The following is a 25306-nucleotide window of genomic DNA, read 5'->3' as shown; positions in this document are numbered from 1 at the left end:
AGGCATAGATCTATTTTAAAATGTAGAACAGGTATCTGAGATAGCCATATATATATTAATTACTAGCACCATTAAATCTTAGATTTAATCTTAGATTTACACTCGAACTCTGAAAAAGACAGAAAAACACATTATACATTAATTTAGCAGGTCACATGGCTCTCCAGTTCTGGTAGGGGTTCCCTCTCTTGTTCACAGTTCCTTCCCATAATCTTAGACCATTTTATGCGAGCAGCGTGCAGTGCAGACAGGCTTTACTTTCTTAAGCTTTAGTTTCTTTTCTATAAAAATAAGCATATCTTGTTAATTCACATTAAAGCACAATATTAAGTTTCAGCTCCAGCGGGAGTTACCTATTATAAGGAGGCATTTTTAAAACTTCTTACCCAGTATTTTAGTTTCAACTCCAGTGGGAGTCACTCATCAGAAAAAAAGACATTTCTAAATCCTTAAACAATATTATATCAAAAACAAATTACAACAGAAGCTACATCTTTAAATAATGAACAATAGAAGCTATATTTTAAATTCTTATCAGTGTTACAAAGGGCCATTGCAAAAAACGTTTTCTATATTCCTGTCCAACCTATTTTAAAAATCAACCACCTGGATCCCACTGCCATCTGCAGGGTGGGTCATGCTGTGGAGAAGTCCAGTCCAGGCTGGATGCATCTCCTCATGTTTATTAGGAATTAAATTGCAGGAAGAGCTGACAGAATGTCAGTTTCTGGTCCAGCAGGACCTGCAGTTATACGTTTCTGTTTATCTGGCGGCAAATTTCTCTTTTTATTGTTAGCTATCTGCAATATCTGCAAGGCTACATGAGAGTTTAAAATGTCACATGCTTGCTGGCGGTTTTCAGTAGCTACATACTGAGGAGCTGATTTCTTTATTAGAGGTTCCCTTCTATGGGAGCTTAGATCAGAATGCAGCCCAGGTGGTGCATCTGTGTGCTGAGGAGCTGAATCATGAGCGTTTAAATCAGACTGCAGAACAGGTTGTGCATATATGTGCTGAGGTTTTGGATGCTGTGAGGGGGTCTGAGAACTAATGGTTCTAGTTGAACCTCCTGCTACGGGTGTGGACTGTGATACTGTTACCACAGCTGAAACAGGCATGGCTGTAGCTGTATTTGGGTCTGGAGGAGCACATGGGAGACCCGTAATGGTTGAGACCTGCATACGAGCATCCTGTAATTTTTGTCTTAAGGTTTCTATGTCCTTGTGACAATGTGCATGCTCTTCACCTAGAGTGGGAGTCTGCAGTGATAACTCTCTGACTAAATGCTTCAAACCAGGAACCTGGTTGGCTTGTATTTCTAAGGCTGAAATTTGGGTCTGCATCTGATTTTCTTGGGCTACCTGCTGTTGGACTTGCTGTTTAAGAGAATCTACTTGATAACTTAAGCAACTAGTCATTGTGATTAAGAACTCCTTTTCATTCTCTATCTGCATACATTCTCTCTCTTTGGCTAGTAATTTCTCATTCAATTCTGCATGCTCTTTTAAGGCTTTCTCACACATGGCCCACATTAACCAAGTGCATGCAGAAATTCTCTTGCTCCCTTCCTTAATTGAATATAAATTACAATATTTTTCGAATTTGCTCTCCATATCAGAGATGCTACTAATGTCCTGCACTACGCTAGGGGTCCATGGATTGGGGCCCGAGGATTCTACGCATTGCTTAGGCAAAGTGGGGTTATCTATGTCCTCCTCAAAAGAAACTGCAAAATTGTTTTTTATTTTATGCCAGATCATGCCTAAAGATTTGATTATGAGATACATAAAGTACATGAGTGCATAAGTACCTAAACAAGACCAAACATCCATCCAGCACAGCATTCTGAATACCTGAAAGCCTTATCAGTTTATCAATCGGAAATTTAATTAATGAAACCTGATACTCAGTTCTCTATAAAGCAGCAAAATACAAAAATATAATTTACCTATTTACCTCATTCTATTTGCACAGAATACCTGCCCGCATCTTCCACCAATTAATATGTTACAAGAAATTCTACCCACTTCTCCAGCAATTAATATGTTGGAAGAAATGAGTTATTTTGGGGAAAATAGCTCGAGAGCAACTCGCTACTGTTTATAATTTAAGAGCAAGCGCTGTATTTATAAGTTTTAGGATATTAATTTCTCCACCAATCACCAAAGGTGATAATTGCAATAAATTAAATATATTAAGTATATATATATTCAGAACACAAAGAGACCATATTTTTAGCTTCAAAAAGATTGATTTAATATACAATTGCACACGAGAGGTAGGTATTAAGAGGAATCTTTACAGGTAATCTGTGCATAAAAATAGAACAAAGTAGCAGCTAGATCAACTTACAAGTCCTTGTTACAAGCATGCTGTGGTCCGGCTGATTGATGAGCACATGTTGAGGACAGGAGGCATCAGCAGACCCCAAAGAGAGCAGCAGTTTCCAAGAGAGGCAGGTTTCCAGAGGAGGCAGGTCCCAAGAGGAGGCAGGTCCCAAGAGAGGCAGGTTCCAAGAGGAGGCAGGTCCCAAGAGGAGGCAGGTTCCAAGAGAGAGAGCTGGGCTGTTTCCAGGCCTTTTATAATGTTAGCAGAGAAGCATGGTGTGTGCATGTCTTGGATATTTTGCCAGGCATTATGGTTAATGTAGTCTCATGTCTGCACACGACCCCTGAGTTGGTCCCATGTCTTATGACATCACGAGACTTACAGTCTGGACTTTGCTGGCAAATGTCTTTTGATGTCCTGTTCAGTCTCTGGGGCAGATACACATTACAAGTCCTTCCTTTCTGCACATGTCTGGAAGCTGATGGGAGGGGCAGGTATACCTTTGACAAGCAAATGTCCTGTTTATGGTTCCCCTGAGTTTCTTTGTTTTATTCAGGTGTCCACCTTAGTCCATCTTTTGTTAGGTGGGAGGGCAGAGGAATAGAGTCAATTTAAAACTTTAAAGCAGTCTTAAGTCTTTTGTTTGAGGAATGAGAAAAAACAAGGTGAGGCCCCAAAGGGGGAGGGAAGAGGGCTTTTGGAATGAGCCTATTTTCTCTGCTGCAGTGTCAAATATATATTTTTAAAAGATACACAAATATATTGGTGTATATATAATCCAGCAAACATGCTACATATTTCAGTAATAAACTGATACCATTACATCTTCAGCTGCAGCAAACGAGGTATCTGAGGTATCTGATGCGGCGGCGGGGAGGGTTGGTGGCGGGAGAGGGGATCAAGGGGGTCATCAGCAGGCGGGTCTAATGCGGCGGTGGCTGGCGGGGGGGCAGCTAAACAGTGCCACCCACCTCGGGCTCTGGCCCCCCCTCCCAGCGAGGTCTGGCTACGCCCCTGAGTGGAAGAAGATTAGATACCAGGATGGGTAAATCAAAAACAGTCTATTCTTCCAAAATGAACAAGGTGTCCTCAACACAGGCCGTGTTTCGGCATGAAAGCCTTCATCAGGAGAATACTGCTGAGTCGTCTAACCTTATTTTGCTCAATTGGAATTGTAATAATATCATTAAAGCAATGTGGATCAAAACTTCAGCGTACAAAATGTTCTCCTGGTGAAGACTTCCACACCGAAACACAGCCTGTGTTGAGGACAACTTGCTCATTTTTGGAAGAATAAACTGTTTTGGTTTTACCCTTCCTGGTATCTAGTCTTCTTTCACTTCTATGTTCTCCTGTTGGGTTTCCTTGTGGAAGCCTGTGGTTTTCTTGGTTTTTGGATCCTCAGGTCATAGAGCACCGAGTAGAGCGGCAGGTTTTACTCTGTAAGATAATGGAAAAACTTTATCTTCTCTCTCTTTTTTTTTTGCAGGGGGCTTCCTCGAGCCTTGTGGTCAAGTTTGCAGACACGGACAAAGAGCGCACAATGAGACGCATGCAGCAAATGGCTGGGCAGATGGGAATGTTTAACCCAATGGCTATCCAGTTTGGGGCATATGGCGCTTACGCACAGGCAGTAAGTATGTAATTCTGTCCATGTGAAAGCCAGGGGATTGATGGGAACTTTTAGGGATGAGAAAAAGGTCCTGCAAAACGTTTTATAAATGTGTCCATATTCTTTCTAAACTTCCAACTTATTGGAAGGAGGATACTAGATGGACCGTTGGTCTGACTCGGTATGACTATTCTTACGTTCTTATGATTAAAACAGCTGTTCTGCTTCAGTAAGCAAAAAAAAAAAAGATAATAGCCATACATCATACTGAGTCAGACCAATGGTCCATCTAGCCCAGTACATTGCTTCCAACAGTGGTCAATCCAGGTCACAAGTGCCTGGCAGAAACCCAAATAGTAGCAATATTCCATGTTCTGAATCCAAGGGCAAGCAGTAGCTTCCCTCATGTCTATCTCAATAACAAACCGTGGACTTTTCCTCCACGAACTTGTCCAAACCTACCTTTTTTTAAATCCAGATATGCTATCCACTGTTACCACATCCTCTGGTAATGAGTTCCAGAGCTTAACTATTCTTTTCGTGAAAACAATATTTCCTCCTATTTGTTTTAAAAGTATTTCTATGTAATTTCATTGAGTGTCCCCTGGTCTTTGTACTTTTTGAAAGAGTGAAAAATTGATTCACTTTTACCCCGTTCTACACCACTCAGGATTTTAAAGATCTCAATCATACCCCCCCCCCCCAGCCATCTCTTTTCCAAGCGGAAGAGCCCTAACCTCTTTAGCCTTTCCCCATATGCATTGGAGCCGACTCTGTGGGTGCTGTGGGTGCCTGAGCACCCCCAATATTGAGAAAATTCCTTGTATGTGTCCAGGGAGGGGTTATTTTCATTGGGCTTAGCACCCCCAATAATTTTGAAAAGTTGGCTCCTATGCCCATATGAGAGGCGTTCCATTCCCAATTTTGGTCACACCAATAACAGATGCAGGAAAGCGGTGACAATTCTGCAGTCTCTTCAACAGCAAGCAACGAACAAAAAAAATCCATCTTAATAGCACTATCACTCAGCTTCCATTGAGAGGAGCCAAAAATTGGGGGGACACTCCATGAGTGAACGTGATCACCTGCAGAAACTCAGCATTCAGCTTCTGCTTGTCGTGTGAGTCCTCTCGTTGTTTAAGAGGACTTTTTGTTGTAAATCACGCCCAAATAAATCAAAGAAATTGTGCAAAGGAGACCATGCTGCAGGACAAATACATAAGTGCGTCAGTAATGCCACACTGGGAAAAGACCAAGGGTCCATCGAGCCCAGCATCCTGTCCACGACAGCGGCCAATCCAGGCCAAGGGCACCTGGCGAGCTTCCCAAACGTACAAACATTCTATACAATCAAGCCATTGTGACATCACTAATGAGGTTGGCTCTTATTGGTGGAATGAGCCACTATGACATCACAATAGGTTAAATCACTGCTCTATGTAATAAAAGTGAGCCAAGTAGAGGACATAAGTACATAAGTAATGCCACACTGGGAAAAGACCAAGGGTCCATCGAGCCCAGCATCCTGTCCACGACAGCGGCCAATCCAGGCCAGGGGCACCTGGCGAGCTTCCCAAACGTACAAACATTCTATACATGTTACTCCTGGAATTGTGGATTTTTCCCAAGTCCATTTAGTAGTGGTTTATGGACTTGTCCTTTAGGAAACCGTCTAACCCCTTTTTAAACTCTGCCAAGTACTTTCTTCTCTGTGCATTCAGAGGTGATGGTCACTCAGACAACTGGCATTTTAATTCTGAACATTACTATTGCTATTTGAAGATCTCAATCATTGGAAGTTAAATGAAACCTCTTATTTTGGCACACGTTAGGGGAGGTAAATTCTTCCAGGCTGAGATCATCCACAGGCCCAGCTTCTAAGCAATGTACCAGAGAGATCTGTAGGTATACAGTAACTGGTGAATGAGAGCTTAATCCCATGTTGACAGGACACACCATTCACTGCCAGGGCTGTAGCTATTCTGCCAATAAATGGAGGAACTGGTTTCCAATGCCATAAATCCAGTACCTTTCACAAACAGGAAATTTGTTAAAAATATATAAAAATTGATAAACGACTCTTGGGCCCTTTTTACTAAAGGGGTATATTCTATAAATAGCACCTCCAAATCGGCACCAAAAATTTAACTCGCTTAGAGGGGAATAATCGAATGGCACTGGCGAAATAGATTGCCGGCGATCTATTTTGGCGGCGCAGCAAACAGCTGGCCGAACCGTATTATCGAAAAAGGTGGCCGGCCATCTTTTCTTTCGATAATATGGTTTGGCCCGGCCAAATGCCAGAGTTCGCCGGGTTTGAGATGGTCGTTTTTGTTTTTCAGCGATAATGGACAAAAATGCCGGCGATCTCAAACCCGGCGAAATCCAAGGCATTTGGTCATGGGAGGAGCCAGCATTTGTAATGCGTTGGTCCCCCTGACATGCCAGGACACCAACTGGGCACCGTAGGGGGCACTTTTAAAAATTAAAAAAATATATACATATACCTCCCAGGTGCATAGCTCCCTTACCTTGGGTGCTGAGCCCCCCCCCCCCCCCAAAACCTACTCCCCACAACTCTACACCACTACCATAGTCCTTATGGGTGAAGGGGGGCACCTACATGTGGGTACAATGGGTTTTGGGGGGGTTGGAGGGCTTACCACTTACCACCACAAGTGTAACAGGTAGGGGGGATGGGCCTGGGTCCGCCTGCCTGAAGTCCACTGCAACCAGCAAAAACTGTTCAAAGGACCTGCATATTGCTGTCAGGGAGCTGGGTATGACATTTGAGGCTGGCATACAGGCTGGCAAAAAAGGTTTTTATTTTTATTTTTTTAGTGTGGGAGGGGGTTGGTGATCACTGGGGGAGTACGGGCAGGTCATCCCCCATTCCCTCCGGTGGTCATCTGGTCAGTTGGGGCACCTTTTTGAGGCTTGGTCGTGAAAATAAAAGGATCAAGTAAACCCGGCGAAATACTGATTAATGCCGCTTTTTTTCCCATTATCCACGAAAGCCGGCCATCTGGTAGCCACGCCCATGTCACGCCTTCGCTACGCCTCTTGAACTTTCACCGGCTCTGAGACAGGAAAGTGGCGATGGTGTCAAAAAAGCAGCTTTCGATTATACCGATTGCGCCGCTTTTGAGAGATCTAAAAAAAACATCTAAAATGTAAAGCAAATTTCCAAAATAGATATGTTTTAATTTGACCTCTAAAATGCCTATAGTCTGTAGCACGTATTAAAAGATTTAAAACATCTTTATCCAGTCTTGCAGCTTGAAAAGAGATCAAATTAACTTGTCTGTTCTTGCTCTTTAAAGATGGAAAAATAAACAAGTTAATAGCTTTTATAACTCCAGTTGGCTTTGAAAATACAAAATGATTTGATAAATACTGTGGAGCAAGACCAAAAACAACCTTATATATTAAGCAGAGAAGAAACTGAATATGCATATGGCCCGCCAGTGCACCGCCCATGAGAGCGCCCTCTTGCTGTATCTTAGAGAATAGTATCTAGTACTCGTGGAAGGTTTTTTTTTCCTTTCAAACTGGGAGAATTGAGATGTCTTAACGTCCCAACAGAAATGTCATCTCACAGCCATTTTTCAACAGGAAAAATTTTGGGGTTTCCTGTTCAGGAATATGTGAGAGTGTCCAAAATGAACAGCCATTTTACAAACTGAAACGTCCAAATAATGGACACAAAAAAAAAAAAACCAGGGACAAGGACATCTATCTGGCAGCATTTTTACAGAAATGGCCACACAGATGTCTTTGCAGAGCAGAGGGGTAGCCTAGTGGTCAGTGCAGTGGACTTTAATCCAGGGCACCCAGGTTCATAGTCCACTGCAACTCTGTTACTTTAAATGCTGAGCCCTCCAGAAACAAGGAAATACCTACCGTATCTGACTGCACACCACCTCAATAGCCTTCTGGCTTGCAGGTATCATAAATATTTAGGTACAGTAGGTACATGTCTGTTTCTAGAGGGCTCACAATTTAAAGGAAAAAAATGCTGACGTAGGAATTGAACCTGGTCCCCTTGTTTACAGTCCACTGTCCTGGCCTCTAGACAACCCTTCAGTCTCGCTTGTCACTGTGCTCAGGATACCCATAATTAGGGTTACCATATTTTGTCCCCCAAAAAAGAGGACACATGCCCCTCCCCCACCATATGCCCCGTCCCTTCACACACTGTCCTGCCCCTGTCACACCCTCGCTCTGCCCCCTGTCACATTTCCCCTCCCCCGTCACATACCCCGTCACCCCCCTCCTCCCTGTCATCCCCCTCCCCTTACCCTACTACTGCCCTGGTGGTCTAGTGACCTCTTCGGGACAGGAAAGAGCCCCTCTTTCCTGCCCGGAGCGCTGCCCTGCATGCATCCTTCCTGTTGCTGATCCTCGGCGCCGAGTCAAAATGGCCGCCGAGAGCTGAAGTGTCACGAGGTCACTTCAACTCTCGGCGGCCATTTTGAATCAGCTCCGAGGATCAGCAACAAGAAGGATGCATGCAGGGCAGCGCTCCTGGCAGGAAAGAGGGGGTTCTTTCCTGTCCCGAAGGCAAAAGAGGTCACTAGACCACTTTGCTTAAAGCCCACCTCTTCAATGCTGCGTTCGGCACCTAACCCTTACCGTTCAGTGAATCCAGACTGCCCCAATTTGACTGCCCCTATCGGACCGACCGTTCACTTGTCTATTAGATTGTAAGCTCTTTGAGCAGGGACTGTCTCTCTTTGTTAAATTGTACAGCGCTGCGTAACCCTAGTAGCGCTCTAGAAATGTTAAGTAGTAGTAGTAGTAGTAGTAGAATGTTGCTACTATTGAAGAATCTAGATGGAATGTTGCTACTATTGAGATTCTGTTGCTACTATCTGAGATTCTACATGGAATGTTAATGTTGCTATTCCACTAGCAGCATTCTATGTAGAAGCCTGCCCTTGCAGATCAGCAACATGGCTGCACAGGCTTCTGTTTCTGTGAGTCTGACGTCCTGCACATACGTGCAGGACGTCAGACTCACAGAAGCAGAAGCCTGCGCGGCTGCGCTGCTGATCTGCAAGGGCAGGCTTCTACATGGAATGTTGCTAGTGGAGGAGTAGCCTAGTGGCTAGTGCAGTGGACTTTGATCCTGAGGAACTGGGTTCAATTCCCACTGCAGCTCCTTGTGACTCTGGGCAAGTCACTTAACCCTCCATTGCCCCTGGTACAAAATAAGTACCTGTATATATGTAAACCACTTTGAATGGCGTTTCTACATGGAATGCAAGTCTTTGCTTAAAGCCCACCTCTTCAATGCTGCGTTCGGCACCTAACCCTTACCGTTCAGTGAATCCAGACTGCCCCAATTTGACTGCCCCTATCGGACCGACCGTTCACTTGTCTATTAGATTGTAAGCTCTTTGAGCAGGGACTATCTCTCTTTGTTAAATTGTACAGCGCTGCGTAACCCTAGTAGCGCTCTAGAAATGTTAAGTAGTAGTAGTAGTAGACCACCAGGGCACTAGTAAGTAAGGGGAGGGGAGGCTAGCAATCTGCCCGTTTGTCCAGAAATCCGGACAAAGGGGCAAATTGGCAAAACCCGTCCGGTTGCCCGGACATGCCCTCAAAAAGAGGACATGTCCGGGTAAATCCGGACATTTGGTAACCTTACCCATAATACCTGATGTTGTCAGGGAGTCTAGTTTCCCTTTCAGGTTTGAATTTCAGGGGTGAGGGAGGGGGACAGTAACCACTGGGGGTTAAGAAGGGGTTATGCCTTAATCCTGCCAGTGGTCAGCTACTCAATTAGGGCACCTTTTTGTACCCTGGACGTGATTGAAACAGGTCTCAATTAGGACGTCCTTCTTTTTTGACTTGGACATTTCCGTTCAAATATCGCTTTTGTACATCCTAAATTTGGGCCTTCCCTACTCCTGCCCTACACACACCCACAACACGCCCCTTGCTATTTGGACGAACTGCAGTGTAGGTCATCCAAATTATGCCCTTCGAAAATCGCAATTTGGACGTTTTGGACGGAGGAATGGTTTCTTGGCCATTGGTCCATCTGCTTTGAAAATGAGCGCCATAATAGGCACCTAATTGTCAATTCATTTTGCCTTCAACGCGTGTGACTGGCCCCAGTTTATAGAATTGTCTTCTATGTGTCCTGTGTGTGTTCTGGCACAGACCCTGCCCTCTCGGCATTTCTTCTCTAACTCCTTTTGACTTTGTAACTTGGCGCAGAAATTTCCTGGACTAGATCTATCGCACTCCTGCTAGCACTTAAATCCAGAGGCTGCTGTAGATCTGCGGCCTGTAGATGCTGCCCACCGGGAGTCAGTTTCCCAACGTGTGTAGATTCACCCCACCCCATCATTTGCTTCAGGGTCCTCCAGAGCCTTGTCATTCAGCCTCCTTTCCCTTTTCTGTTCCAGAATGATGAATGAGCTTTACAGTGTGTCTAACTGAGCTCTCAGCCTGCTGCACCAAGGCACCTGTCAGAGCTGGGCTCACTGTAACTAGGCAGCCTGTGGGGAGCTGAACCTGCAGGCTGGCAGTGCCGCAGAGTCAATATGGGCTGCCGAAATCCATCACAGAACTGGGCAGACAGAAGGGGCTGTGTGATAAAAGACAGTGTGGCAGTCTGTCGAAGGCTATGTGTGTACTACACAAGTGTTGCACAAGCTGTGTATAGGACGTAGAGGCATCTGATGTGGCCTCAAATGGAACATTTTCACCTTTCTTCCTCCATGAAGCTCATTTCTACTAGTATATGTCAACAGGGGTTTAAACATCTTCATTCTTCAGCTCCATCCCCCCCCCCCCCCCCCAGCTCCTTTAAATAAAACTCCCAACCTACTGTGTTGCTCATGAAGGAAATTTGTGCAACCTTCAGGATCAAATTGTAGGTAAAATAATGATACCTACTGTAACCCCTTTTCTGTTAACTGTCTCTGATAAATTGTTCATAGGATTTCAGATTCCCACTTCCCTGAACTGATGGGGGAAACCTGGCATAGATCAGAGATGGGCTGAGATTTGAAGGCAAATGTTGTTCACTGATAAGCGTATACATGACTTGTATATACCCGCCCCCCTCATTTTAGAAAGTTGGGCTCCCGAATTTCCAACTAGCATGCAGGGCTGCTGGGTGGATGGGGCAGGGGGGCAAGATTCCTCGGGCCTGGGCTCCAATGGGGGCCTGGCACCAGCGAGGCTTCCAGAGGCAGGCAGAAGGTTCTACTCTCTCAGTCGGTATGTCTCGTGCTCCTTTGTGTCGGGACCCGGGTGATTGCGTTAATGCGATAACCCAGGTCCCAGCATACAGGAGCAGGAGAGTGACAGACTGAGGGAGGAGCAGATGCAGGAAGGTAAGAGGGCGGGGGTGGCGGGAGCCCGAGTGGAGGGAGGCTGCAGCAGTCCTGCCCGGGCCCATCTCTGTCTCGCCGCAGCCCTGCTAACATGCAAATTTGAGCACACAACTTCTAGAATAAGGTCAGATGCATTTGTGACCTAATGTATTAGTCTGTAGCCGATTGGCCATGACAACCAATTATTGGCTACATTGGGTGTTGATTGGCGCTAATTGGCAGTTACAGGTCTATTTTATAAGTTGAGTGCTCAAATTCTAGAATGCGCAACTCCAAGGGGGGGGCGTAGATCGCGAAGGGGCATGGACAGATCAGGGGCATGTCAGACGTTAACATGTGTAGGTTATAGAATACTCCCACTCCAAAAAACCAAAGATCAATGCTGTGACGCTGTAAAAACAGCACACTCAAGGGAAGAATTTTTTTCTATTACCCCAATACTCGTGATGTTAAATACTAGATGTCTCAATGTTTTTAGCAATTTTAAAAAAAAAAGTTTTGTTAAAAGAGTGCCCTCAGAAAAAGCCACCTATTTTTCAGGCAACATCACTAGTTTTGTCAGGTGGCATAGCACATCATTCATAGGGCTGACTCTTCTTAATACATATAAGTGCTATTGCCTGAAATAAGTGCTTACAAAAAATATATCGTGCACAATTAGTGAAAACGTGAACTTATCTTTAGACGTTTTTTGAAACTTTTTTCAATAGTAGAAATGCTCCGCTTGTTTATTAAGTGGAAATACTCCAAACAGCTTCCCCTGGTAGAATACAAGCATTTACGTACGTGCCTAACTGCCTACACTTAGGTGCGATCATTTACGTCAACCATTGAGGTAGCATAACTGCTCGCAACTAAAGTTAATCCAGCTTCACTTAGCATATGTATTCTTAAGCAGGGGGCATCCATACAAATTCAACAAGCCCAACGCTCGTTCAAACTCTTCTTAATTTTATTGAAAAGTATTCTCAAAACATCCAGCGGACCATCGGATGTTTTGAGAACACTTGTCAATAAAATTAAGAAGAATTTGAATGAGCGTTGGGCTTGTTGAATTTGAACGCAACCAAAGTTAGGCACAACTGTCGAATGCACTGCCACAAGCCGTAAAGACAACGTATGACCACCTAAATTTCCGGAAATCGCTAAAAACATACCTGTTCAAAAAGGCATACCCCACCGACCCAACATAAAAGCCTGAATACCTGCAACATAACGAAACCAAAGCACGTAACGGACATACTTAACTCTTCCTCTCTAAGATCCCCCAATATGTATATCACACATGAACCTTATTCAACCACAAGATCACCTTGTATTTGCTCATACCTGAATCGGCAAAAGCCGTTACGGTACCATGTAATATGGAACAAAAAAGTGAGGCGAACCAAGGAGGATACCAAAAAAAACTTTATTGGATATTAAAAAACGTTTTTTAATACCCAATAGGGTCGTTTTTTTAATACCCAATAAAGTTTTTTTTGGTATCCTCCTTGGTTCGCCTCACTTTTTTGTTCCATATCTCACGGCATCGTGAGGTTTGTTTACCTCCTTCTTTTTGCTTGTTTGATTTTTACACTACAATGCACCTTATAATTGAAAGAGAAAAACGCCTAGATTTTGACACAAATCGGGAGATAGACGTTTATCTCACAAAAACGAATAAATCGGTATAATGGAAAGGCGATTTTGGACGTTTTCAACTGCACTCCATCGCGGAAGCGTACAAAGTTGACGGGGGTGTGTCGGAGGCGTGGTGAAGGTGGAACTGGGGCGTGGTTATCGGCCGAGGAGAGATGGGCGCCTTTCGCCGATAATGGAAAAAAGTATGCGTTTGTAGCTAGAATTTAGGGCACTTTTCCTGGACCCTGTTTTTTCACGAATAAGGCCCCAAAAAGTGCCCTAAATGACCACATTACCACCAGAGGGAATCGGGGATGACCTCCCCTGACTCCCCCAGTGGTCACTAACCCCCTCCCACCACAAAACATGATGTTTCACAACTTTTTATTTTCACCCTCAAATGTCATACCCACCTCCCTGGCAGCAGTATGCAGGTCCCTGGAGCAGTTGTTAGGGGGTGCAGTGGACTTCAGGCAGGTGGACCCAGGCCCATCCCCCCCCCTACCTGTTACAATTGTGCTGCTTAATGCTTAGTCGTCCAACCCCCCCAAACCCACTGTACCCACATGTAGGTGCCCCCCTTTACCCGTTAGGGCTATAGTAATGGTGTAGACTTGTGGGCAGTGGGTTTTGAGGGGGATTTGGGGGGGCTCAACACACAAGGGAAGGGTGCTATGCACCTGGGAGCTCTTTTACCTTTTTTTATTTGTTTTTGTAAAAGTGCCCCCTAGGGTGCCCGGTTGGTGTCCTGGCATGTGAGGGGGACCAGTCCACTACGAATCCTGGCCCCTCCCACGAACAAATGCCTTGGAATTATTCATTTTTGAGCTGGGCGCTTTCATTTTCCATTATCGCTGAAAAACAAAAACGCCCAGCTCACAAATTGTCGAATAAAACATGGACGTCTATTTTTTTCGAAAATACGGTTCATTCCGCCCCTTCACGGACCCGTTCTCGGAGATAAACGCCCATGGAGATAGACGTTTTCGTTCAATTATGCCCCTCCATGTAAGCTACATTGAGCCTGCAAATAGGTAGGAAAATGTGGGATACAAATGCAACAAATAAATAAATAAATATTCTATAGTGGTAGTTATGCACCCAACTGCTGTTATAGAATTACCCCCTAAATTCTATATATCGCACCTTGATTTCCGCACAGAAATCAATGTATATTCTACGGCAGTGCACGCAACTTAATTGGTTAACTAGCTAATCAGTGCTGTTAATTGGATGTTAACAAGCAATGATCAGCACTAACTGGCATTAATTGAGATTTACGCACACAGCTCGCTAAGAGTATTCTGTAACGTGGTGTGCTTAAATTCTAAGTTGCGTAGTTGAAAAGGAGGTGTGACCATGGGTGGGGCGTGGGTGTTTCTACAGTCTACGTGCATTATTATAGCATGCACCCGTTCTGCACCTAATTTAGGGGTCAGGATTTACGCCAAGTAAAACGTGGCCTAAATGGATGCGACCAAATTTGGTTGCGTGGAGAACCGCTCGGTGTAATTCTATATACCGCGTAGATATTTTAAGCTGATTCTATAAAATTTTGGCGTATGTTAGAGAACACGCCTAGGCCACTTTTTAACACAGCTTAGTAAAAGGCCCTATAAGAGCTATTCTCAGGTGCTGATGTGCAGGTCACGTGCTTTCCAGATGGTTCTCACCATGAATATTTCTGAGATATATTTGCACACACAGCGAAAGCAGAGAATGAATATATATGCGTATTTGTTGCGGTCCTGAAAGCCCAAGCAGCTGGGACCAGATTGACAAGCACCAATCTAGATCCTATGGAATGCATTACCACTAGCCGTGAAAAAAATGCGCAACCTAACTAACTTTCGGAGATCATTGAAGACCAACCTGTTCAATAAGGCATACCAAAATGATCCATCCTAAAACCAGACAACGAAACTCAAGCCAGAACTGGACAAGGCCTAACTCTGTATACTCCACTACCAATGAACTCTAACGCAATACCACTTTATTCCTCATTCCGAATCTGAACTCTTTATACTTAACTGCTTAATCTGCACGTCAATCATGATCCTTAATGCAATACCACTTGTATCTCTCACTCCGGAAATGGCGATCGCCATGACGGAACAATGTAAGCCACATTGAGCCTGCAAATAGGTGGGAAAATGTGGGATACAAATGCTACAAATAAATAAATAAATAAATAAATAGATGTGTTCTTCAGATGCTCTAAATCACCAAAGACAGAACTGGGCCTTATACCTTCAGTGAGCCGTGCTGGAGTGGTTCTCACGTGGCAAAATCCATGCAGTCCACATGCTGGACTTGCCAATTCCAGAAACCTCAGGAAACAGTGGCATCTCCTGGGTTACATTCCACCTCTGCCCCTTCAGTGTGCCGTCCTCTTCGTGCCTACCAGTGAATGCTTGATGCTTTGTCACTCTTCTCTTTTGTTCCAGCTGATGCAGCAACAGGCCGCAATTATGGCTTCCGTGGCACAAGGCGGGTACCTGAACCCCATGGCGGCCTTTGCAGCGGCGCAGATGCAGCAGATGGCAGCGCTGAACATGAATGGCCTTGCTGCTGCACCCATGACACCAACCTCAGGTGAGTGTTGCACTAGCGGGTGGCATACTGCTGCCAGGGGGCAAAGCAACAGAGCAGAGAGCAAGGTGTAGGAATTATTGCTTACAAATGCAAAACAAGTAAGAGTCGAAGGTGGTCAACCAGATTTAAAAATGAATACAAAGATATAGAAATATTCAAAACCAGTCTGTCTAAATTGTATAGATGAGCGTCTCTGGAGTGAGAATCAGCCTGAGCTTCCTAATCCACATTCACCATGCAGGAATTCCAATTATTTTTAGCAGTGCACTGTGCAAAAAAAAAAAGCTGCAAGACAGAGAACAGGAGATGTATAATGTACATCCAATTTCTACAGTTTCATTTCATTAGGGGTACTGTAACAGAATGAGGTGACAGTGACCCACTGCAGGATACTGGGAAGGAATATTAGGAATACTGTAACAATGAGGTAGATTTAACACACTGCAGGAAACTGAGAAGAAGTATTACAGGTATTGTAGCAGGATGAGGTGACGGTGGCACACTGCAGGAGACCAGGAAAGAGTATCAGGGGTACTATAAGAGATGGACAGATAATCAAAGACAAACATGGGCACTAGAGGCCATTTGCGCAGGACTGGTGCCCGTGTTTGCCTGCACCCTACGATCAGAGCCAGCAAGCGCATGTAAGAATGAGCTCGCCAGCTCTGAGCGCAAGTAGCACGCAAGTGCATACTACACAGGGCATGAGGTATTCCTCCCCAGTGCTCAGTGGGCAGCATGCCAAATATTGGTGCTTGGTGCTGCTCTGGCGGCAAACCCTACGCCAGCTCAGAGCTAGCATTAGGGTTTGAGGAGCATTGGGGAGGAATGGGGAGCCCTGTCCAGCATGCTTATAGGCATCCACCACCACTGCAACCCCTACCCGGAAACAAGAGGACTGGAGATCTGGTGCACCTTCATCCCCCTCCCATGCAAAAAGGTTTCCCTGGTGGCCCATTGGGCACCCCCGTGCCACACGCCCTGTTGGCCTAGTGCCCCCCATGCCCCCTCATACCTTGAATAGGCGGAGACAGTTGCACTCCTTCCTCCTGTGAGCGCCACCTTCAAAATGGCGGTGTCCTGCCCCGCCCGATGCATCCTGGGATGCACCGGGTGGGGCTTCAGTACCATAACAGGGAGTTTCTACCTTATATGGTATTGAAGCCCCCACCCAGTGCTTCCCAGGATGTACTGGTTAGGGCAGAGCAGTGCAACTCTCTCCTCCTTCTTCAAGGTATGGGGGAGTTTGGGAGGGCACTAGGCCACCAGGGTGGGTGGCGGAGGGTGCCCACTAAGCCGTTGTGGCGTGGGATGGAGGTCCACTGGACCTACATCCGCCTTGTGTGCAGGGTTGAGTGTACCCTCCAACCCCTTGCACTGGTCAGTTTGACAGGTCTGGACTTTTTTCCACAGCCCGGTCCTGTTAAACGACTTCTGCGGGAGGATTGTGTCTTGAGCTCATGCCCAGAAACAATTCTCCCCCAGAAGTGCCCTGATGATCAAAGCTAAATTTGCATGTTCTTAGCTTTGATCATTGGGGCTTTATTTCCCCCGTGCTGTTCCCTCGCTATTTTTAAAGCACTGTTCAGAACAGCATGGGGAAATTGATCATCAGCCTGAGAATGAGGGCGCAATGACACACTGCAAGAAGATGATGTTAATAGAATGAAGTAACAGTGATTTGCTGCAGTAGAATGCAAACGGGTCGAGCAGAATAAAGTTCTGAGGCTTTTCAGAGCAGCTATATCTAGGGTAATGCTTTCTAAATCAGGGGCGTAGCCAGACAACAGATTTTGGGTGGGCCTAGGCAAGAACTGGGTGGGCACCAAGTGTTCTCCCCCACCCCCCACCAACAAAATATCTCAGCTGGTGGGAAAACGCTTCTTTCCACCTTGGCAGTCTGCAGCAGGCAAACGCTGAAAACTGAGCAAGCGCAGGTGCCAGAACTGTGGAGAGTAACATTTTTGTTACCATCAGGGGGAAGTCTTCAGCTGGCGGAGCTTGGGATCTCCAGCAGCTACTGCTAAATGTCTGCTACAGTTGGGTGGGCCAGAGCCCTAAGTAGGTGGGCCCCGGCCCACTCAGGCCCACCTGTGGCTACGCCACTGTAAATCTAAATACATCAGGCATTTAAAACTGCAAAGCTGATGAGCAGTGACTGAAGCTTCTGGTTCCATGCATATTCATGAGTGTTTTAAAAGGATCTATTCATTTCACTGTAGAAGTGACCGAACCAGAGAAAAGTCCCTCACAGACCACCGTACTGTCCCCAGAAAGAGATCCGGGTACACTTCACACTCTGAAGACAGCTGAAGGAAGGCTCCCTCCCTCCCTCATCAGTGTTGCCAGGTGGGCGGTTTTACCGCCCAATTGGGCGGTTTTCCGCAACCCACCGCGGGAAAATTTTGCCCGCGGTGGGTTGCGGTTTTTTGGGCTTCTTTTTTGTGTTTTGGGCGGTTTTTTGGCGGTTTTTTTTGGCCGCGGGGGGCTGGGTTAGTGACATTTTGGGCGGGGTTAGTGACGTTCTGGGCGGGGCCGATGACGGGGAGGCGGGGCCGATGACGGGGAGGCGGGGCCGATGACGGCGGGGGTGGGGTTGATGACGGCGGGGGCGGGGTGATGACACAGGGGTTGGGGTGTCAGGGCCGGGGTTTGAGTTTGGGCGGGTTTTGGGCTGGATTTAGGCTGGTTTGGGTGGGAAAAAAATTTTCCACCTGGCAACCTTGTCCCTCATCCATCCTATAGTGTGCATGGATGCTGAAACAGCAACCCCCTACTGATTCAGAGGGGCAGTGGAAGGGGGATTGAAGCCTAATAAGCCATTTTCTGGCTCTTCTCATTCACTATACAGAGTCATCATCAAATCAGTTGTGGTAAATCAAATATATTGCACCTCCCAGGAGCGTCAGGAACATTATTTTTTACTAGCAAGCATCTCCTTACTGAAAATAGTGACTGCAGAGCAATAGGGCTTTCATGTTTCATATGTTATACATTTTTATTCTCTTTCTGGAGAAATCTGCTTGCTTTACCTTCATAATTACACAGATGCATAGAGACTGAGCAGATAAATTCTGCCAGATCCACCTGACCTGCCTAGTTGAACATCACTTCTTTTCCATCTCAGATACTGTCCTGAGAAAATAGCTTGCAAAGTTCTGTCTGTGTTTTCCCTATACATCTAAAGGTACAATCACCTAATGGCATCAGAACTGTGAAAACATAATTACAATTCAAGAATTTAATTTCCATCTCTGCAGTAAGCGAGCTCCATTTTAAAGAGGGCTTTTCTGCTTCCTTTCCCACTGTCCCACAGCAAAATTGTATGGATAACTGTGCTAAACTCTGCACTTTACCAGAGTCCTATCTGCATTTTTAACCTCTGTATACTATAGTTTAGTAAAAATTCCAGAAATTTCAGCTGATTTTTGGGTAGGGTTACCATATGTCCGGATTTACCCGGACGTGTCCTCTTTTTGAGGGCATGTCCGGGCAATCGGATGGGTTTTGCCAATCTGCCCGTTTGTCCAGAAATCCGGACAAACGGGCAGATTGCTAGCCTCCCCTCCCCTTACTTTCTAGTGCCCTGATAGTCTAGTGACCTCTTCCGCCTTCGAGACAGGAAAGAGCCCCCTCTTTCCTGTCCGGAGCGCTGCCCTGCATGCATCGTTCCTGTTGCTGATCCTTGGAGCCGATTCAAAATGGCCGCCGAGAGTTGAAGTGACCTCGTGAGACTTCAACTCTCGGCGGCCATTTTGACTCGACGCCGAGGATCAGCAACAGGAAGGATGCATGGAGGGCAGCGCTCCGGGCAGGGTAGAGGGGTCTCTTTCCTGCCCCGAAGTGGTCACTAGACCACCAGGGCAGTAGTAAGGTAAGGGGAGGGGGGTGAAGGGGGAGGGGAGGCGATGGGGTATGTGACAGGGGGAGGGAAAAATGTGACAGGGGCGGAGTGAGGGTGTGACAGGGGCGGGGCTGGGTGGGAAAGGGGGCAGGGCAGGTGTGTGGTGGGGGCAGGGCATGTGTCCTCCTTTTGGGGGGACAAAATATGGTAACCCTGTTTCTGGGAGGATGCCTGAGAACGGTCTTCAGTGACATGTCACTCACTGAGCGAATTGCTTCAGAAAAACAAAATGTTGATGTTATCTCTTGTCCTCCAGTTAAGAAGCAATCTGTTTTTTTGGTTATTTTTGCTTTAACTTTTTTATCATGCACTTATGTATTTATATCTCATATTTGCATTCCACCTTTGCCTGAAGACTATGAAATGAGGCAGTGTGCAACACTGAAAAAAAAAAATTCAGCAATACATAAGTATTGCCATACTGGGAGAGACCAAAGGTCCATCTAGCCCAGCATCCTGTCTCCAACAGAAGCCAATCCAGGTCACAAATACCTGGCAAGATCCCAAAAAAGTACAAAACATTTTACGCTGCTTATCCCAGAAATAGTGGCCTTTCCCCAAGTCCAATTTAATAATGGTCTATGGAGTTTTCCTTTAGGAAGCCATCCAAACCTTTTTAAAACTCTGCTAAGCTAACCGCCTTTGCCACATTCTCTGGCAACGAATTCCAGAGTTTAATTACACATTTTAAATGTACTACTTTGTAGCTTCATCGCATGCCCCCTAGTCCTAGTATTTTTCGAAAGCGTAAAATGAATTAAAAACAGTTTAAAACTCTAAGAAAAACTAATCAAAAGCTAATGCGATTACTGCTGGACAGTGCAAAATCCCTGAGTTGTTTTTTTTTTTTTTGTCTTTCCTTTCATTTGCATTAGGTGGGAGCACACCTCCTGGCATCACTGCACCAGCTGTGCCTAGCATCCCGTCTCCCATCGGGGTCAATGGCTTTACTGGCCTGCCACCACAAGCTAACGGGCAACCCTCTGCGGAAGCCGTCTTTGCCAATGGCATCCATCCCTACCCAGGTAAGCGCACGTTTTCTTCTAACTCACGCTTTTTCGGTAGTAGCTCAATGCAATTTGCATTCATGGACAGTAAAAACGTTCCCTGTCCATCAGAAGGGTTACAGACTAAGGACTCTGTTTACTAATGTGTGTTAATGATTGATAGTACAATTGAACCGACACTAAGTAATGCAAAACCCCCGTTATTCTCAATGGGGCCTAGTTACGTTGTGGGTAATTCTAAAACTGTGCACTTGCATTGAATATACAGGACCATGAGCAGTGCCGTAGCGAAGGCGGCTGACACCTGGGGCGGTTCGCCGCTGCGCACCCCCCCCCCTCCGGGTGCAGCACAGCGCACCCCCCCCCCCTCAGCGCACGCACGTACCCCCCCCCCCCCCCCCGGAGCGCATTATTACCAAAGAGGGCGGGCGGGAGGGCCGCTCCACCCCAAGTGCATGTCGCTGGGAGCTACGTCGGCTCCGCTGGTTCCCTGCTCTCTCTGCCCCGGAACAGGAAGTAACCTGTTCCAGGGCAGAGAAAGCAGTGAACCAGCGGAGTCGAACCCCCCCCCCCCTTCCTACGCCACTGACCATGAGGGCATGTACTGGATAGTAGATCTTATGAAGCCCCAGCTGAAAATTAGTCGGGACCTGCATAAGGGGATGTAGGTCCTCCTACCCTTCCAACTCCAAAACCCCTTCCCCAGATTAAAACTCCCTTTCCCTCCCAGCCCCTGAGGAGATCGTGATCTCCCAGCCAGACCCCTTCACCCCTTAGGCCCCTCTCCACCTGCACCTACCTTTAGTATCTTTGGTCATATAAGGGTCTAACAGGCAGGAACAATGCCCCCTTGCTCCTGCCTCTTCCAGCTCCAGCCCCAAAAAGGCTGCCATGACTTTTAGCCATTGCGGTAGGGAGCTGTGTAATTTGAAAAGGAGCATTGTCCTACTGTACAAGTGAGGTCAAAGTTAATGTCCCCATGCTAGAACACCCCCGAAGACTTCTGTTTATATGTATCTGGAGTACTTCACAATCTTTTGTCACAATGCAGTGCTTATAATGAAGAGACATTGAGGGGCATAATTGAAGGAAAACGCCTATCTCCATGGGCGTTTATCTCCGAGAACGGGTCAGTGAAGGGGCGGACCGAACCGTATTTTCGAAAAAAATAGACGCCCATGTTTTATTCAACAATGTGTGAGCTGGGCGTTTTTGTTTTTCAGCGATAATAGATAATGAAAGCGCCCAGCTCAAAAACGAATAAATCCAAGACATTTATTCGTGGGAGGGGCCAGGATTCGTAGTGCACTGGTCCCCCCTCACATGCCAGGACATCAACCGGGCACCCTAGGGGGCACTTTTACAAAAACAAAAAAAAAGGTCAAAGAGCTCCCAGGTGCATAGCACCCTTCCCTTGTGTGTTGAGCCCCCCAAATCCCCCTCAAAACCCACTGCCCACAAGTCTACACCATTACTATAGCCCTAAGGGGTGAAGGGGGGCACCTACATGTGGGTACAGTGGGTTTGGGGGGGTTGGACGACTAATAAGCATTAAGCAGTACAATTGTAACAGGTAGGGGGGGATGGGCCTGGGTCCACCTGCCTGAAGTCCACTGCACCCCCTAACAACTCCTCCAGTGACCTGCATACTGCTGCCAGGGAGCTGGGTATGACATTTGAGGGTGAAAATAAAAATGTGTGAAACATCATTTTATTGTGGTGGGAGGGGGTTAGGTACCACTGGGGGAGTCAGGGGAGGTCATCCCCGATTCCCTCCAGTGGTCATCTGGTCATTTAGGGCACTTTTTGGGGCCTTATTCGTGAAAAAACAGGGTCCAGGAAAAGTGTCCTAAATTCTAGCTAAAAACGCATACTTCTTCCCATTATCGCTGAAATGCGCCCATCTTTGTTCGGCAGATAACCACGCCCCAGTTCCGCCTTCGCCACACCTCTGAAACGCCCCCATAAACTTTGTCCGCATCCGCGACGGAGTGCAGTTGAAAACGCCCAAAAATCGGCTTTCGATTATACCGCTTTATTCGTTTTTGTGAGATAAACGTCCATCTCCCGATTTAGGTCGGAACTTGGGCGTTTTTCTCGTTCGATTATAAGCTGGATAGTATGCCTCCTTTTGCATTTACCACTCAAAATGGCCGCCTAACCACACAGTTAACACAGCAGCGTCTCTAAAACCCATCCACTTTTTTTGTTGGGAGAAAGGAGGATGGCATTCCCTTTTCTTGTAGGGCAAGTCTCCTTACTTTAGTTTGCAGTGCATTTCATTACAAGAAAAACACATACCACTCAGATGCTAATGGGCATTGTTGAATCTATAACCTTGATTACTTCAGTGAAAGAAGTGTTCATGGATTCCATCAGACATTCCTACTGTTCTAAACAAGGTGAGGAAAATCTGATGGGCCTGTCAGGGGATTTAGATACTTATAGGTATATAATATGGAGGATGTTGTGTGAACGACTTTCAGTGCTTTTAGATGTATTGTGGGTATAAGGCCCTGCGAGTGAATTTTGGTACTGTTAGATGTATTGTCTTCAGGTGGTCCCGTGAGGGAGTTTCGGTATTTTTATATATATTATGCAGAGATAGTCCAGTGAGTGAGTTTAGCTACTTTGAGATTTATTCTGTGCAGATGGACCCATGAGTGGGTTTACTCATATATGTATTATGTGGAGCTGGATTGGAGGATGAGTTTATTTACCTTCTGAATGAGTTCATGTACTTTTAGGCATATTATGGTTATCAATAGAAATCAAACAAACTAAAACATGGAAAAGAAAATAAGATGATACCTTTTTTATTGGACATAACGTAATACATTTCTTGATTAGCTTTCGAAGGTTGCCCTTCTTCCTCAGATCGGAAATAAGCAAATGTGCTAGCTGACAGTGTATATAAGTGAAAACATTCAAGCATTACTATGACAGTAAAATAGATACCATTGGAGATTCTACATGGAATGTTGCTACTATTGGAGATTCTACATGGAATGTTGCTATTCCACTAGCAACATTCCATGTAGAAGGCTGCGCAGGCTTCTGTTTCTGTGAGTCTGACGTCCTGCACGTACGTGCAGGACGTCAGACTCACAGAAGCAGAAGCCTGCGCGGCCACATTGGTGATGTACAAGGGCCGACTTCTACATGGAATGTTGCTAGTGGAATAGCAACATTCCATGTAGAATCTATAGAAATCAAACAAAATAAAACATGGAAAAGAAAATAAGATGATACCTTTTTTATTGGACATAACTTAATACATTTCTTGATTAGCTTTCGAAGGTTGCCCTTCTTCATCAGATCGGAAATAAGCAAATGTGGTAGCAGATAGTATATATAAGTGAAACATCCAAGCATTACTTTGACAGTCTGACAGGGTGGGAGGGTGGGGGTGGGTAGGAGGTATGCATGGGGACATCAAAGCATTTCATTGATATTCTAACAGGATGGGTGTGGATAGGTGAGAGGAGGGTGATAAACAGAGAAATACAATTTTATGGTTTATAATGGGCTAGAAAACCCAGATCCTTGTTAAGTCCTGTCTGTTGGGTGTCAAAATATTCAATCATTCTGACTTCAAAGGTCTTACGTTCCTGTATTGTTTTAAAGTTACCGTTCAGGATTCTAACTATGAAATCACTGGTGCAGTGTCCTGGTCTTGTAAAATGCTGGCCCACCGTGGTGGGAACCTGACTGGCACCGGCTATCTTCATGTGATGTCTGTGCAGATTGAATCTTCTCTTAAGCATCTGGCCTGTTTCTCCAATATAGCATCCTTCGTTACATTTTTTTTACACTGAATGAAGGCATATTATGCAATGATGGTCCTATGAATGGGTGTTTTTTACGGAGGTGATCATGTGAATAGTGTAGTAAAGTCAAGCGAATAAGTTTAGATACTTTTAAATGTATTGTGTGAAGGTATGCTTGGCCGGTTTTAGATTTATAGTATAGAGGAAGTTCTGTGGGTGGGTTTAGAAGAAGTGAAGGGGCATAATCGAACAGAAACGTCTATCTCCATAGGCGTTTATCTCCGAGAACGGGTCCGTGAAGGGGCGGACCGAAGCGTATTTTCGAAAAACATGGATGTTTATCTTTTTTTGAGCTGGGCGTTTTTGTTTTTCAGTGATAATGGAAACCGAAAGCGCCCAGCTCAAAAACGAATAACTCCAAGACATTTATTCGTGGGAGGGGCCAGGAGTCGTAGTGCACTGGTTCCCCTCACATGCCAGGACACCAACCGGGCACCCTAGGGGGCACTTTTACAAAAACAAAAAAAAAGGTAAAAGAGCTCCCAGGTGCATAGCACCCTTCCCTTGGGTGTTGAGCCCCCCAAATCCCCCTCAAAACCCACCGCCCACAAGTCTAACCATTACTATAGCCCTAAGGGATGAAGGGGGGCACCTACATGTGGGTACAGTGGGTTTGGGGGGCAGTTTGGAGGGCTCCCATTTACCAGCACAAGTGTAACAGGTGGGGGGGATGGGCTTGGGTCCACCTGCCTGAAGTCCACTGCACCCCCTAATAACGGGGGTGACCTGCATACTGCTTGCTGCCAGGGAGGTGGGTATGACATTTGAGGGTGAAAATAAAAAGTTGTGAAACGGCATATTTTGTGGTGGGAGGGGGTTTGTGACCACTGGGGGAGTCAGGGGAGGTCATCCCCGATTCCCTCCAGTGGTCATCTGGTCATTTAGGGCACATTTTGGGGCCTTATTCGTGGAAAAACAGGGTCCGGGAAAAGTGCCCTAAATTCTTGCTAAAAACGCATATTTTTTTCCCATTATCGGCGAAAGGCGCCCATCTCTGATCGCCCGATAACCACGCCCCAGTTCTGCCTTCACCACGCCTTTGACACGCCCCC

At 45.9% G+C, this 25306-nt stretch overlaps 1 protein-coding gene across 4 annotated transcripts in view; it reads left to right on the top strand.

The window, feature by feature from the left end:
• The first annotated feature begins 3821 nt into the window (after positions 1 to 3821).
• Positions 3822 to 25306, top strand: part of LOC115462841 (CUGBP Elav-like family member 4) — a 162304-nt gene continuing 140819 nt past the window's right edge. For all 4 annotated transcript variants that reach the window (XM_030192880.1, XM_030192878.1, XM_030192879.1 and 1 more), the window contains exons 1-3: positions 3822 to 3961; positions 15369 to 15513; positions 20293 to 20442. In XM_030192880.1, coding sequence (XP_030048740.1) covers positions 3872 to 3961; positions 15369 to 15513; positions 20293 to 20442 — 385 coding nt within the window. In that variant the 5' untranslated portion in view covers positions 3822 to 3871. The remainder of the gene's footprint in view (positions 3962 to 15368; positions 15514 to 20292; positions 20443 to 25306) is intronic.

Source organism: Microcaecilia unicolor, chromosome 2 (genome assembly GCF_901765095.1).
Source record: "Microcaecilia unicolor chromosome 2, aMicUni1.1, whole genome shotgun sequence".
Classification (NCBI taxonomy): domain Eukaryota; kingdom Metazoa; phylum Chordata; class Amphibia; order Gymnophiona; family Siphonopidae; genus Microcaecilia; species Microcaecilia unicolor.
The sequence above is the reverse complement of the archived record's forward strand: the minus strand, read 5'-3'. Positions and strand labels throughout refer to the sequence as shown.